This window comes from Neomonachus schauinslandi, chromosome 9, assembly GCF_002201575.2.
Source record: "Neomonachus schauinslandi chromosome 9, ASM220157v2, whole genome shotgun sequence".
NCBI lineage: Eukaryota > Metazoa > Chordata > Mammalia > Carnivora > Phocidae > Neomonachus > Neomonachus schauinslandi.
In genome coordinates, this window is record NC_058411.1 from 38,108,882 (window position 1) to 38,125,374 (window position 16,493).

Consider the following 16,493-nt stretch of genomic DNA (forward strand, 5'->3'; position numbering starts at 1 on the left):
AAGGGATGCCAATATAACTGGCTGTTCATTTGAAACAGAAAGAGCAGAGATCAGGGGTCACCAGAAATGAGACTGAAGCATAATGAAAACAGGCTCTGGAGCAATTAATTTTTCTATCAAAAAAGGAATTCAGTTCTATTTTACCTAAATCTCAGTTCCACTGAGAGAATACCACATTAATGTAATTTCAACCAAAAAAAAAAAAAAAAAAGAAGTTTGAGAAAATTAAGAAACTATTCAGACTGTGTGTGTTCAAGAACCCTGATGTCAAAGGAGCATGCTAGTTAATAAGCAAGTGCCACATAAAGCAAATCTACTGATACTTCTGTCCATAGATCTCTGAGCTATTTTTGAGGTTCAGCTTTTAGTGCTTACACCTCTGACCACTTGCTCAGAAGTATTGTGACTGCCTTATTCTGTTCAAATCAAGCAAAGGTGGAGCATAAAGCTACCCCGAACAGCCATCTCCAAAGTTAGAAACCACCATAGGCTTCTGGTTGTTTGGGTGTTACTTCCTGACCTTCCTATTTTTATGAGAAAGGGCCCATGACAAAAACTGGCTGAAAAAGTACATTGCACAGGAAAAATAATTAGAAAAATAGGATTACGGTTTCAAAAAATTGCTGAATTATTCTGTTGCCTATAGGACCTGATTGTTACCTAACATCAGTCCCCAACACAACATACACACATATTTGTCAGTTCCTTCTTTCTGTGGTCACTAAATTAAAAGTGCTGGACTTGTGAAGAGAACATAAAGGGAAAAATTAAACTATGCATCTAAAAATAATTTGGTCTCAGGACCCTTTTATAGTCTTAAAAATTAAAGACTCAGAGTTTCGGTTTATATGGATTTTCTTTATCGATATTTGCCTATTTGAAATTAAAGCTGAGACATTTAAAAATAGTCACTTAAAACAATAAATCCATCGCATGACAACATAAGTAACATCTTCATGAGTGATAACTGTAATTTCCAAAACAAAAAAAATAAGAGTGGTATTGTTTTACAATTTTGCAAACCTAATATCTGACTTTAATGGCCAGCTGGATTCTTATATCTGCTTCTATGTTCAATCTCTTGCAATGTGGTTTTAGTTGAAGTATATGAATAAAATCCAGCCTTACACAGAAAGTAGCTGAAAATGAGGGAATGTTCTAAGAGCATTTTCAGATAATTGTGAGTATTCTTTGATATCAGATCAAACTGGACAAGTGGTTGTTTCTTTTTTTTTTTTTTTTTTTTTTAAAGATTTTATTTATTTATTTGAGACAGAGAGAATGAGAGACAGACAGCATGAGAGGGAGGAGGGTCAGAGGGAGAAGCAGACTCCCTGCCGAGCAGGGAGCCCGATGCGGGACTCGATCCCGGGACTCCAGGATCATGACCTGAGCCGAAGGCAGTCGCTTAACCAACTGAGCCACCCAGGCGCCCCAAGTGGTTGTTTCTTAAAAGTTAGTTGCAATGTGAAATCTAAAACCATAATCAATAAGCTTTTCATACTGTTACAGTAAATCCATTAGTCTGTCTTACACTTCCCATTGGATCCTTGACCCACACATGGTTTTGTAACATGTCGTATAAGTCATTTTGAAAATATGGGTTCACTGAGTTATGCGAATCTTCTTCCAAATGTTGACCTACTTTACTACACAATATTTAAAGATCACAGTTGTTAATTAATATCAACAACAAACTCATGAGAAAAGTCTTTTTTAAGTATTGCAAGCTGACAAGCTCATAATGGTGGATAAAATTTTCCAAAATTCTGATTATGGCTTAGAGGATCCGACTTTATCATTCGTATCAAATACTCACAGTTGTTCCCTTGAAGTAATAGGCTCACTTCATTCATTTTTAAGAAAATACCTGAGAAATTCCCAAAACTTCATTACTATAGTCTGTCATTCTTACAAGTAAAAATGGTGTTCCACACACACAAAAAAAGTGACTAGCTCAGCTAACAACTCAAGCATACAAGTGGTTTTCTTTTTGAGCCACAATAGTATTGCAGTATATAGCAGAAGTGCCTTATGGATAATTCCCATTTCATCACACAGATTATAAAGATACAGAGTCAAAGGTTGAGCTTAATAACACTGATAATGTTTACTGCTTCAACAAAGATATTCTTTTTAAAAAAAAATTTCATTTATTTATTTGACAGAGAGAGACAAAGCGAGAGCAGGAACACAAGCAGGGGGAGTGGAAGAGGGAGAAGCAGGCTTCCCGCTGAGCAGGGAGCCTGATGCGGGGCTTGATCCCAGGACCCCGGGATCATGACCTGAGCCGAAGGCAGACGCTTAACGACTGAGCCACCCAGGCGCCCCCAACAAAGATATTCTTATATGAAACTATTTTCTTCCCCTGCAATCGTCTGGCAATGAAGACCACACTGGCTACAGTGTTGACTGCATGGTTTGGTGCCTTGATTCATTCCAAGGCGCCAGCAGTTTTACCCATCATCTCTTCTGCACCACTGAGCAAATGTCAATACACTAAAAAAAAGCAAATAACATCTTAGTATTATAAAGAGAATAGTTTTGAACCACAGACCTCCTGAAAATGTCTTTGGAACCCTCAGAGGTCCACAGGACCCCACTTTGAGAAGCAACTGAAACATTCTGAACAAAACCATCAATAGTCAATGAAAGTAACAGAAGTAGTTAGGATGAAGCCAACGATGAGTGGGTTATAACTAAGCAAATACAGCTACCACACCCTAAGCTGAACTTACTTATTTTTTAATTCCTTCCAAGTTCTAGTTTAAGATCTGCATTAAGAGAACCTACAGATAATCATGGTAAAGCTTGAGCAAATCTCAAGTTCAGTCTTTCCAGAGCTCTCTGATCCATGCCCGACATCTAAGAAGATCTTTAGGTTTAAAAACGAGGAATCCAAGGGAAGCTTTGCAAACACAGATCACCCCAAAAGATGACACAACCCTGAGGAGGGTGAGATTATACCACCTAGAGGACCATTTTCTTTCAAGGTGGAATAAAGAGAAAACACGAGACGCCTCCCAGACAGCTGGGTAGCCTAGAAGGATACGGGACCTCAGCACCCCAGGCTGTGCTGTGTGTGGGTCTGGCACTTTCCAAGAGACCACAGCACAATCAGTGTCTCTGTGCTGGATTCACCATTTGCATACTGAGCATCATACCAGCCTCAGAAATTTGGTGTGGGGAGCAAACGACTTAAGATACGGGACTACATGGACATAGGTTACCAATTATTAGGGTAAGAGGCCATCCTGCTTCCAGAAAGAAAATAAAATAAGGGCTAATGCTGCTATTTGTCAAATTACTCCCTAGCCCAGTATCTGGTCCCTCAGAAGGTGTTCAATAAATGAGCTGGCTGTCATTCAGAAGAGGAACAGGCAAACTATGACACCAGACAATTAATCTCGATCCTTAAAAAGATCAGTTCTTCCATTTCTAGTTTCCTTTCTTCTCTCCCTCCCTCAAGGCCTCTATCTTGCTCTCCTGCCCTGTCTTCACCCTGGCATTCATTTCCCAGCAGTAGCCACAGAACTGCTTAGACCAAAACTGAAGTGGTCACTCATTTCTCAGGCTGAATATACTGAAGGAATAAAAATTGTTATAAAAGCTAAACTGAAAACAAATTAAATTGACATGCTGTCACCTGGCTTGAAACATGAGAAAGGAATCCTGAAAATTAACTTCCATCAGAGATAACCTTTTTCCCTTTAAAAATGACATGCACTGTGAGTATGAGATCCAGTGAGAAACTGTGGGTTGCAGCTTTCAAACAGTAACACGTTTCATCTGCCTTGGTGCGTGTGGTCACAATGATTTAGCAGAGAACTTCATTATTTATAAACTAATGGTTTGACACAGGAAATTTGAGCTAAAAACATTAAGGCAATGGTACAAAAAAAAAAAATTAGAATAGTACTCTACACAGTAATGCACTGCTTTGGCAAAGAGAATAAGCAGATACCAAAATTCAAGTGCACCTTCCACGTTCTCCCCAGGAATCAGTTCCAAGTAATGTAGTAAGAGTCTGAAAGAAGGGGGCAATTCAAAGTTTTAGCAAAGTTTTCTTTTTTTTTCCTTTAAGATTTTATTTATTTATTTGAGAGAGAGAGAGATTATGAGCTGGGGGGGGAAGCACAGGGGGGGGGGGGAGGGGGGAAAGGGAGAGGGACAAGTAGACTCTGCACTGAGTTTGGAGCCCCTCGAAGGGCTCTATCTCACAACCTGAGATCAGGACCTGAGATCAAACCAAGAGTCAGATGCTCAACTAACTGAGCCACCCAGGCACCCCTTTAGCAAAGTTTTCTAGACAAGCATAAAATCCACCAATGACAGGTGTTTTGTCAGGTTGTATTTTCGTTTGTTATTTTAAGAAGTTACCCCCGTCCCCCACCAAAAACAGAACTGGTACAGAATACCTTCAAGCATGCTTGGCAAACGCTGGGGAAAAAGCACGTCCACTTAGAACTTCGGTCTTACTATCTTTATAAAGATCCTTCTACCATTAATTCTTTTGATTTACTTTATTCTTTTAGGAAACTATCTTAAAATTAAACTTTGCAAGTACAAAACGTTACGTAATTGTTAGTAGGAGATGATTTACTTGTCATTCATTTTAAGTGAGGACTTTACGATGGAATGAAGGGTATTATCTTACTCATCTCTTCCTACCTGCCGTTTTTGACTCCTGGCTTAATATTTATTTAGAACTTTAAAAAAAAAGTACCAAAGTACCTTAGTCATTTAAAATTTTTAACTTGCCTCCTCATAATACATAAAAATTGGGAACTAATAATAAAACATATACAGACCAAAAAGAAAGAACCAACACCAGCTTTAATAAATAAGGATAGGGAATATGTATTCAAAGTTAAAGTATCATGGATGTTATACAGGTAACCCAGATTCTGTTTTTTGTCCAGGAAATAGATAACTTTTAAATGTGTAGTTTTATCTTAATTTTTTACTTCTTACTACACACAATTTCAAACACATGCAGAAGTAGAAGAGTATAATAAACCCACATGTAACTAACACCCAGCTTCATCAATCAATTCATGGCTAATCTGATTTTATCTGTACCCCATTCCCTCCTCCCACCTCTTATTTTTTTTTTAAAGATTTTATTTATTTTTTAGAGAGCGAGTGAGAGAGAAACAGCATGAGAGGGGAGAGGGTCAGAGGGAGAAGCAGGCTCCCCGCAGAGCAGGGAGCCCGATGCGGGACTCGATCCCGGGACCCTGGGATCATGACCTGAGCCGAAGGCAGACGCTTAACCATCTGAGCCACCCAGGCGCCCCACCTCTTGATTATTCTAAAGTAAATCTCAACTATCAAATAATTTCACCAGAAAATATTTCAAGTATTTCTAATAGATGCCCTTTTTGTTTTAAACAACTACGATATCACAATCATACCTAAATAACATTATAACATTAATTAATATCATGTGTCCAGTCACTGTGCCTATTTCCTTGTTTGTCTCCTGAGAGTTGTTTGTTTTACAATTCGTGTTGGAATTGGGATAAAATGTGGTCCATATACTGAAACTGGTTAATTGGCCTCTCTCTTGTTATTTTGGTTTTCTCTCCCTCTCTTTTCTTTCTTCTAATTTTTTGTTGAAAAAAACCAAGTCTCTCCCACAATGTCATTTTGTTTGTTTGTTTGTTTTTAGAGAGGGTGAGAGAAATGGCAGGGGGAGGGGCAGAGGGAGAGAGAGAATCTTAAGTAGGCTCCACCCTGTGGGGCTCGATCTCATGACCCTGAGATCATGACCTGAACTGAAATCAAGAGTGGGACGCTCAACCAACTGACCACTTAAGCACCTCTCCCGTGGTGTCATTTAAAATGTTCCCGTGCCCAATATTTCCTCTAACCTGGTGGTTAGATCTGGAAGCCTGACCAGGTTCAGGCTCAGTTTTTTAAGCAAGGCTACTTCACAGATGGTGTGGCATGCTTCCAATAGGAGGCACAAAATGTCTGCTTTTCTTTCTGGGGACCAACCACTGAAGTTTGAGGTACCCTAAGTTCAGGCAAACTTTACTTATGCAAACTCAATCTTAAAATCTGACACTGTATTTCTTAACAGCATGACAATGCAGCAACATCTTTTTTGATTTGTTCTCACATGAGACATCACTACGTTAACTTAATGTCTTTCTGTTCTCTCCCAAGTGGAGCAGTTACCAATTCATGTTCATGCATTTTCCTTTGTTTTATTATTATTATTATTTTGGTCACTCCACTCTTCCAGGTAAAAACTAGTCCAGTATAGTGACAATCAAACACGGCCAGATCCTGCCATTCTGTCAGCATCTAGTAGCTGCATTAAAATCTATGGCTATTTTGTCACCATAATAAATTTCAGCTTGATTAGGTAGCAGATCTGGTTGTTAGCTCCAGAAAGGCTTAGCCAGAACGAAATAAAGGGTGACAGGAGGTAGCTTTTTCAAGATAACAAATCAATTCATGTGTGTCTACTTCAGCAGCAGTGCTTAGGGGAATTCTGCATCTGATCAAGAGTAACAATGCCTTTCTTAAGATGAACAGTGGTGATGGGTTTCTGATCTAGCTGATAACGTTATGCCTTCGGCTCGGAGAGAGACTTCTACTAAGACCTTTTCTTGTTCCATCTTAATTCAGTGAAGAGAGCCCTCGCTGTAGGTTTTTGAGCAGATTCTTCTGTTCTTCTTACCCCAGCATTAAGAATAAACCTGCACCCAGCACATTGTACCAAACTTCGAAGCTACTGCAGTTAACGCTAATTCAAACGTTACTTTTCAAAGCCTTTTATGTTCTGTTCTTTATGCAAATTTCATTATCAAACATTTTGATGCCAATTTGAAAGACATTATTATACCATCTGGTGAAACAGTCTCTGGCATACAGTAAGCACTCAAACATTACTGAGTAATGAATATATAAACAAAACGGGTGCTCATTAAGTAAACCTTCAACATAGTTTGAGTGAGTTCGACGGATTATAATCTGTGAGCCAGAGCCCTTACGTGCTGTGTTCCACAGAGTTCTGCTGTTGTTCAACCTTGATTTGGGGCTTTAAATCTTCTCACTGGGCCCCTTTATCCATGGATCTATCTCTCACTGACACCTTGAGCTACATCTTGGGACCAGATCTCTTGCCAGACTTCAGACTCTTATTTCCAGTTCCTCCTAGACATCTCCACTTAGGTTTCCTACAAGCATTTCAAACTCCACCTATTCAAAGCTGAATTCATCCCCTTCCATCCCTATATTTCTTCCCTGATGAATGACTCCACAACATCATCTGAGACTCATCCTTATTCATCCCTAACATCCAGTGAGTTGCCAACTCCTGTTGGTTATGCTTCATATACATGTCTTAGAACTGTCCCTCTCTCTCTCTCTATCCATCCCCACGGATTACAACTGAACCCAGGCTCTACTAATCTCTCTCTTAGATAACTTTAACAGTCTCTTAATAGCTTTCCACACCCTTGTCTCCTCTTATGTTCCAACACCCCCTTGCCCCTAGCCCCCTGAACCCATTGCCACCAAATCAGATCTTATTTCTCTCTGTTTAGAACCCTTCATTGGCAACCCCATCCTCTCCTAACCTAGAAGTAATGTGGCCATGTCATTTATCTAACCCAGGACCCTTTCAGAGTGAAAGGTGGCACTGTTCACAGTTACACTGGTACACCAGTCAAAACTGAGACTGTTCCAGACAAACGTTCACAGAAGACCCTCCCACAGCGCTGGCCACATCTCCCCCATGCTCCCCAACCTCCAAACCCAACCCACTACTTTCAGTTTCTGGAGCCTGTTGCTGCTCTCTCACCTCTGTGCCTCTGTACAAACTGTCTTCCCTTCCTAAAATATCCTCCCCTCCTGGCGCATTTCCATTTATCATTTAAACTTGCTTTAAACATCATCTCCCCTGAGAAGCTTTCTCTAAAAACCTTCCAGCTGATCTGATTACATACTCCCTCGTGCTGACATTGTGCCTTGGACTCATTCCCGTGGCAGGACCTGGGCCCCTGCCGTGCACACATGGGGTGCATCTGCCCCCCATCCTGTGAGCTCCCTCAGGAGAGTGTCTAAGTCTTGTCCATCGTTATCTCCCCAGCATCTATGGCAAATCACAGGTCTGTACCCGGTAAGTATGTCCCATGTCGTTTCTTAGCCATGTCTTACATTTAATAAAAACTGTTTGCCTCAGCAGCTATTTCAGCATAACTAATGAAAGATAAGAAAATGAGAGAGGAAGAAATGAGAAGTAGTCAGTAGCTCCTAACACCAGCCCTGTATATCCCAGATCATTGCCCTATTTAAGCATTTCCTTTTTTAAGGAGAGCTTTGGAATTACAGAATCTGAGCTAGCGGCAGAATTCCTACAGGAGGCCATGAAAGGGAAAAAGGCATGGAGATAAGCCAGCAGCATATCCGTCGTTGTTCACTAAATTCTTGAAGCTTCTGGTATAAAATACATCCAATGCCAAAATAAACCAAATCTGCTGAGTATTCATGGGGTCCCAGGCAGGGGTGGGGAGAATGACAGGAATTCTGCTACCATAACAACAGGAACATGGAGATGGGAATCCCACCAGCAGACTTTCATACAGCACCCTCCAGTTGGCAAAGCACCACACATATTTTTTTTTAATTTTTTTATTCTTATGTTAATCCCCATACATTACATCATTAGTTTTAGATGTAGCACTACACATTTTAACATCTGACCTTCAAAAACCACAGCCTTTGATGCACCCTGAGGCCCAACCAACCTTTCTCGAGCTTTGGCCATCCCTCTGGGATCCCAGGCCAGTGCTCCTTTCACAGCCCGAGAACACTGGGCAGGCGTGACTTCAGAGTGCTTCCTTAAGTAAAGCCCTTCAGCATCCAAGCTAAGAACTAAAGCTCCAAATGTTCTATCAGCCAACCTGTCATTTTATGGCCGGGCATAATCTAGAGTGGCTGCCAGGAGGGAAGCCAAGCTAGGGACATTCTCACAATGCCAGGACCCAGCTGCGGCCACAGCTGTAGCAGGTGCGTGGTGGAGCTCCATTCCCTCATGTAACACACACACACACACACACACAGAGGCAGCTATCACGGCCTCTGTGTTTGACAAGGGAGCTGTGCTCTAAAGCAGAAGCAATGTGCAAGCTCAAGCTGAGCCCCCAGCCTCAGAGCCAAACTTACAAGATAATGCCCCCACAGAGAGAGAATAGATCTGAGGTTCTAAAACATATCCCACACATAGATGCCATAGCTCCTGAAATGTCAACATTAAAAATCTACTTCTCATGGATAAAGTATCAGTTTTAGCAGCTTTTGAAATATGCAGACACACCTCAGAAGGGTAGAGCACTAAGATACTGATCACTATCACTCCAGTGTGAATTAGTCCACGAGTTCACTGTCTTTCTTATTAGCAACTGTTCCTAGAGAGGAGATCACTGGGTATCTTACTGGAGTAAGAGACAGTTAAAGGCAGAGAGCAAGAAGGACTAATTTAAAGGGGAGGTGGGATTACCAAAGAGGAACTCGGCCAGCCTCACAATTTTCCCCAGGGGCCCCTCTAAAAGGAATACTATTGCAATGGCCTGGTAAGAACTCACTGCTAGTGATATTCGGCATTCCTTTCTTATCACTAACACTAATAAATTAATGTAATGAGAGCATCCATATGGATTCCAGTCCTAGTGTTCTACTGTTACAATTTAAGACAGAACCTTGATACAATTCAGTCCTTGAAAAGTGGCGCAACTCTTAAAAAAAGGAAGTCACATAATGACACCTGGTCTACTGTGCACAGCCATACTCCATCGGTCCCGTGTAACTTACTGCAGAAAGATAGTTCAACACATTGAGAATCTCACCCACTCCTTGCTCTGCCTCTTCTCTCATGGCTGGGTTTGTCTCTACCATGGTTTTGCCCATGTTTCATGTGCTGTGAGAATGTTCTAGCAACCGTGTTCTGTAATACCACATTATATTTTATTTGAGCTATCAACAGACTCCTTTTTCTCACAAATCCTCTATGCACAAGATACCAAGCAAAACAAAAAGGTCTTTGAGCTGACCAAACCGTAATCTGGAGAGCTTTTTCATGTCCAAGTATCCCACATATCTGCTAATTTCAATATTGGAGCAAAAAGATACGATGCAACAATGGAGACAACAGATGGAAAAATTAAACATTAACATTAAAACAACTCTCCCACATGAATAACGGTCAGCGGAGAGGAGAGAAAACCAATTTTCAAAGGTGTCACCAATTTGCAAAATGCCAACACCAAAAGGACAAACCATTAAGCCACATGTTTAAAAGTCTTCACAGGGGCGCCTGGGTGGCTCAGTTGGTTGAGCGACTGCCTTTGGCTCAGGTCATGATCCTGGAGTCCCGGGATCGAGTCCCGCATCGGGCTCCCTGCTCAGCGGGGAGTCTGCTTCTCCCTCTGACCCTCCTCCCTCTCATGCTGTCTGTCTCTCATTCTCTCTGTCTCAAATAAATAAATAAAATCTTTAAAAAAAAAAAAATAAATAAAAAAAATAAAAAAAAAATAAAAGTCTTCACAGGATTTTAGTAATGGTAGAGTGGCTTTTAATAGACTAACCCTCCCACCACAAACAATTGAAACCTCTAGAAATATATTTTAAAACAATTAGTTGAAAACACTGGAGAGCACCCAAAAAAAGGACAGAAATTGGAGGGAATCTGACACTTGAAAGAAGGGAATTGTGCTGGTCAAGATCCATATTTATAGGCCATCTCCCAAGGTTATATTCCCCAGGCTGCACAGGGTTGAGTGAAAAGAATTCAAGCAGAAAACTACAGTTTTACTGGCTTGAAGAGTGAAATGACAAGATTCAGGACTAACAGATGACTGGAAATTGAGCAGAGAAATCCTGGAAAAGATATGGCCACAGAGAGAAGAATCCCCCAATCTATAAACTCCTCAAATCTGTGCATACACAAGAGACACTCAGAGAAGTCCACCAAAAGCAGTAACGAGAAGGCTGAGAGAAAGGAGTTGAGATGTCTGCTGCTTCCCACTGTAGGAGAGAGAGTTTGAAGGCCAAGTCCCACAATGTTAAGAGGACTTCAAACACCTTAGGCTTTCCACTGAAGCCCCAACTTGGTTGTCTTACGAATGAACACGATGTCTCAGGACTATGGAATCTGTCCAAGAATTAAGGGGAAAAAGTAAAAAACAAAACAAAACAAAAAACCCCATTCTCAAAAGCCTTCACAATTTTAAGGTGATAGCCAGTAATTTAGCTGCTTGCTGGGGAAAAAAAAAGAACAAAGGAGAAAAACCATATGCTCATGTCCATGATAAAGAAAGAGCCCTTGCCAAAATTTAACAGTCACTCTTGATTAAAAAGAAAGAAAGAAAGAAAAGAAAAACTAAACCTATCAGAAAACTAGGACTTGAAAGAATTTCCTTGATTGTGATGAAAAGTATATACAAAGTGCACACAGCTAACATCACACTTACTAGGGAAAGACTAAATTCTTTCCTCCTAGAACTAGTTATAAGACAAGGAGGTTATGAGACAGGACTACGAATCTACCCAAGAGAAAGGAAAGTGTCCTCAAGGCCTCCGGGCATAATAAGACATGAAAAGGAAATAAAAGCCATAAATATTAGAAAAGAAAAAGAAAACTGCCTTATTCATAGACAACATAATTATTTACAGAGAAAACACTAAGATATCTACAAAAAAAAAAGAAAAGAAAGAAAAACTACTAGAACTAATAAATGAAATTTTTTAAGGTCATAGGATGCAAAATCAAGAAAAAGTTCTTTTCTATATACTGTTACCAGTTTCCAAAATAAATATTTTAAAATGCCATTTATAACAGCAACAAGAGTTTAAAATACTTAGGAATACGTTTTTTAAAATATGTGCAAGATCTCTATATTGAAGATTATATAGAATTGCTAGTATTGATATGGATAACACACATTAGAGATCATCTGTAAATGGAGAAATATACCAAGTTTATGGATTTGAAGATGTTCACGATTGTTAAGATGTCAGCTCTCCTCAAATTGATGGATAGATTCAATACAACTTCAATTCAAAATTTAGGTTTTTGTGTGGAAATTGATAAGCTGACTCTAAAATAGACAACAAAATTTAAAATATGGAGAATAGTCAAACAAATAAAAAGAATGCATTTGGAGGACTCTCACTATTTAGCCTTAAGACTTATTACAAAGCAACAGCAATGAAGATGGTATGGTATTGGCATACAGACAGACAAATGGATCAACAGAACAAAATAGACAGTTCATAAATAGATCCACAGTAGGGTCAATTGATCAGTGACAAAGGTTCCAAGAAAAAAGAAAGTCTTCAAGAAATGGTAGGGAGAAGAACAACTGGATTATAGCATAGGGAAAAGGAATCTCAACCCCTCCACACACAAATATTAATTTAAGAAGGAACACAGACCTAAATATAACATAACACAGACCTAAACATAAAAGCCTGTAATCTTCTAAAGGAAAATAGGACAATATTACGGTGACCCTATGACAGGTTTCTTATAGAGGATACAAAATGTATAAACTATGAAAGAAGAGACTGATAAACTGGATTTCAGAGATATTTAAAACTTCTGCTCAAAGACACCATTAAGAAAGTGAAGAGGCAAGACACACACTGGGAGAACATATTCATAATACAAATGCCTCACAAAGGATGCTTATCTAGAAAACATAACCATAAATCAGTAACAAAAAGACAAACCAAATTTCAGAAAACAAAAAGACCTGAACTGGCACTTGGGAAGAAAATGACCAATAAGCACATGAAAAAGTATTCAACACCAGGGAAATGCAAATTAAAACCACAAGATATCACTTTATACCCATTAGACTGTCTAAAATTAAAGAGAAAGACCATACCAAGTGTTGGGGAGGATATGGAATAATCGGAACGCTCATACATTGCTCGTGGGAGTATAAAAATACAACCACTTTAGAAAAACATTTGAGAGTTTCTTATAAAGTTGAACATATATTTCCTCTATTACCCAGCAACTCCAGGACTACGAATCTACCCAAGAGAAAGGAAAGTGTACTTCGATAAAAATGTATGTATGAGCATGCATATAGCAGCATTATTCATAATGACTCCAAATGTCCATCAAGAAGAGAATGGGTATGTAATGGAATAGGATGCTGATGCACACAATGACATGGGTGGATCTCACCAAAATTATGCTGTGCACAGGAAATCAGACACAAGAGAGAACATACTACATAGTTCCATTTATATGAGCTTCCAGAATAGACAAAACTAATCTATGGTGAAAAAAATAAAACAAAACATCCCATTTATTGCCTCTGGCAGCAGGAGACTGACTGGGAAAGGACACAAGGGAACTTTCAGAGTGGTGGAAATGTTCTCTATCTTGGATCAGGGTGCTGGTGACGTGGCCGCATGCATTTGCCAAAACTCAAATTCCTCACTTCTGATCTGTTCATTTCACTGTATATACATTTTACCTCAAATTTGTTTTAAAAAATTAGGGAGTGGGAGGTGGGGGTGGCACCAGGGGAAGAGGAATAGAATCCCCTAAAAAGCAGGATGAGATAAAGATTATAAGAAAGAGAATCTGATCCTTAAATTTTTTAACACATTCAGGGCAAACTGAAAAGTTGGCCCCAAAACCAAAAATCTATAATACAACTTGATAGACATGAACAAAAAGAGGCAAGAACCAATTCAGCTAAGATGATGATGAAGAAAATAAAATTCAGTATGTCAAACAAATAATGAGATTGCCAGATTTAGCAAATATATTTAATCTGGCAATCCAAACCAATAGATCATTAGAAACTAAATACCGGCCAACCCAACATAAAACAATTTTTAAAGCATCTTTTACAAAATGCTCTTTTTATAATTTCCATGTTAGAAATTCCTACTGAGTAGGAACTAAGATTATACTTATACCAGAAACCACCCAAAACTCATCCTTACCTTCAGTGAAGCTCCCTGTTAGGGTTATTACCACAAATACCTTCCCTTCTGGCTCCAGATCCACCTAGAAAGAGAAAAGAATTATGGGTTATATTATAATTTTAAAGTACTTTTTGTGGGCCTCAAATAATGCTTTACAAAGAGGCCTAGCTGTGCAAATCACAGCCATCAATCAGACCTAAGTCTTCCATTCAATAGCAGAGGGTCAAGAAACAAGTGAAAACACAAGAAACTGTAAAGGTGGAAAAGCAAGTCTAAGGAAAACAGTTCTTTCAATGTTTCCCCTTGTCTTGAATTTTATTCTCTTCCATTTTGGCTCTTTGTGATATTATTGAGAAGCACCTGTAAACTTGGTCATTGTTCCTGAGATATCCCTATCCTACGTCAGAGCAACATTTTATTAAACCACATGGTAGGTAGGGGCTCCCGGGTGGCTCAGCTGGTTAAGCATCTGACTCTTGATTTCGGCTCAGGTCACGATCTCAGGGTCGAGGGATTCAGTCCCTTGGGCTCCACGCTCAGCAGGAAATCTACTTGAGATTCTCTCTCTCTCTCCCTTTCCCTCTGTCTCTCTCCCCTTTCTTTCTCTCTCTCTCTCTCAAATAAGTAAATCTTAAAAAAAAATAACCACATGGCAGGTGTATGAAATAGAGAAACAATGGCAACATACAAGGTAATGAACAAATGTGGCGCGGTCAACTGCAACCTTTCCTTTTAGGAAGCAAAAAGTATGAGAAGAATTCTGTCTCCATCTCTACCATTTTCACTTGAGTGTAATTCATCTTCAGCAAGCACAGGGAAGGCAATTCAGGAGCTCTGCCTTCACGACCCTTGCCTGTTCCCAGAGTATGAACATCCCTTAAAGCTCTTATCTATGCACTGAGCTATTGAGACATCCAGTCTGCAAACTCAGCAGCTTGCCGTCTCCGGGTTCCGTCCTGTCCTGGTACAGCACGCCTCTGGATTCAGGAAGCACCCTCTAGATCTGCTCTGATCTCACTAGCCCATGTAGACAGACTCTGCCCTCTTCATGTTGGGTGCTAACCTTGAACTATCCAAGAACACCTCTAAGCCTTGGATTGTGAGGTTCTTTTGGACCCCAATGAATGAGTTTACAATTGTCAAAATCTTGTCGGATTCAGCCCATGGCTCCATTTCTGCCTTTGACCTTTCCTCAAAGAGAGAAAGGTCCAGTGAAGCTGAGTACAGATACAGCTGATCATTTTTGGTAGAATATTACAGTTAAAGAAGATGCAAATCACAACCGTGCCCAAACTAGACGAGGACATGGCTTCCGGCCTGACTGCCACAGCTGGTTCTAGACTCTGGGCAAAGTCCTTAACCACCCCAAGCTTTACACTTCTCATCCAAAAGTCTGTGACATCGCTATTCAGCATTTCTGCCATGGCTTCCACCAAATGAGCTCAGAGAGCCTTGACAGTACTATTTACTGTTTTTACTGTACCCATAGGTGACAAAGACCAGGGAAAAAATGGATTGACCTTCCCCTACCTTACCACCACATATTTTTAATGCCACACCCTGATTACATACTTTTTCAAAATAAAAGATGCCTACTTTGTTCTGACTCAGAAAGCTTTACCTATAGAACAGCCTATTCTTATAAGCCCCCATCCCTCTGCACAAAATCTGCTATCAAGGTGTTAGCACACTGTAGATCACCCCAGTGTTCAAATCGGCTATTTACATCACAACCGCTAAGTTAACAATATCCCCTAAACTGTCTTAATACCACTTGTGAACCTTTATGGAACAGTTCTGAAAATAGAGCTCTCTGGAGAGATGACTAAACAGGATGTCAGTCTCTAATTGTCTCCACTCTCTGTCTTGACTTGTTTCAAGTCAAAAATATGTTATTTTTAAAAGCCACGCCTTCATCTTCAATATAAAGGCCTGGCGGAGAGCACACACAGGCACACACATTCATCCGCACAACGTAAGCCGTTGCTGGCCAGCCTCCCGACAGACAGATTGCCGGACTGCCTCCGAGCTCCTCCTGCACACGCCAGCGCTGAACCTCCCTCCGGCGCTGCCCTGCGGGCCCACAAGAAGGCCACGCCCCTCCACGGCCCGCTCTCGCACTGGCAGGATCCGGAACTCGCACAGGCAGGCAGGCTTGCTTCCTCAGTTTTGACCAGTGCCACCATCACCATGGAAAAGCCAGACTCAAATACCAGCTTCAAGCCTACGCCACCTAAACCCCTGACCTTAGAATAGGGGGTTGCGAATGGCAGGTTTGACATTAGTTTGATGTGAAAACAACGGAGTTGGGTTGCACACAACTGGGATTCTGGAAGAGTAAAGACGCACGTGTCACGTAGTAAGGAAAAGTACTCTGTCGTGAAACTTCGGCTTCCGGTTTCATATGCATTTTGAGGGTATACTGAGTTTTAGTATAAAAATGAATTCCTAACTGTGCTACAGAGCAACAGTTTGGAAACGGCCTTCCAGATCACCTCCTCCATTTACTCAGCGTCTATTGGCGC

The 16,493-nt window shown here is 40.4% G+C and overlaps 1 protein-coding gene across 2 annotated transcripts in view; it reads right to left on the reverse strand.

Annotated features, from left to right (window-relative positions):
• Positions 1-16,493, reverse strand: part of PRKCH (protein kinase C eta) — a 217,341-nt gene that overhangs the window by 141,645 nt on the left and 59,203 nt on the right. For both annotated transcript variants that reach the window (XM_021701358.1, XM_021701359.1), the window contains exon 2: positions 13,987-14,050. In XM_021701358.1, the coding sequence (XP_021557033.1) occupies positions 13,987-14,050 (64 nt within the window). The remainder of the gene's footprint in view (positions 1-13,986; positions 14,051-16,493) is intronic.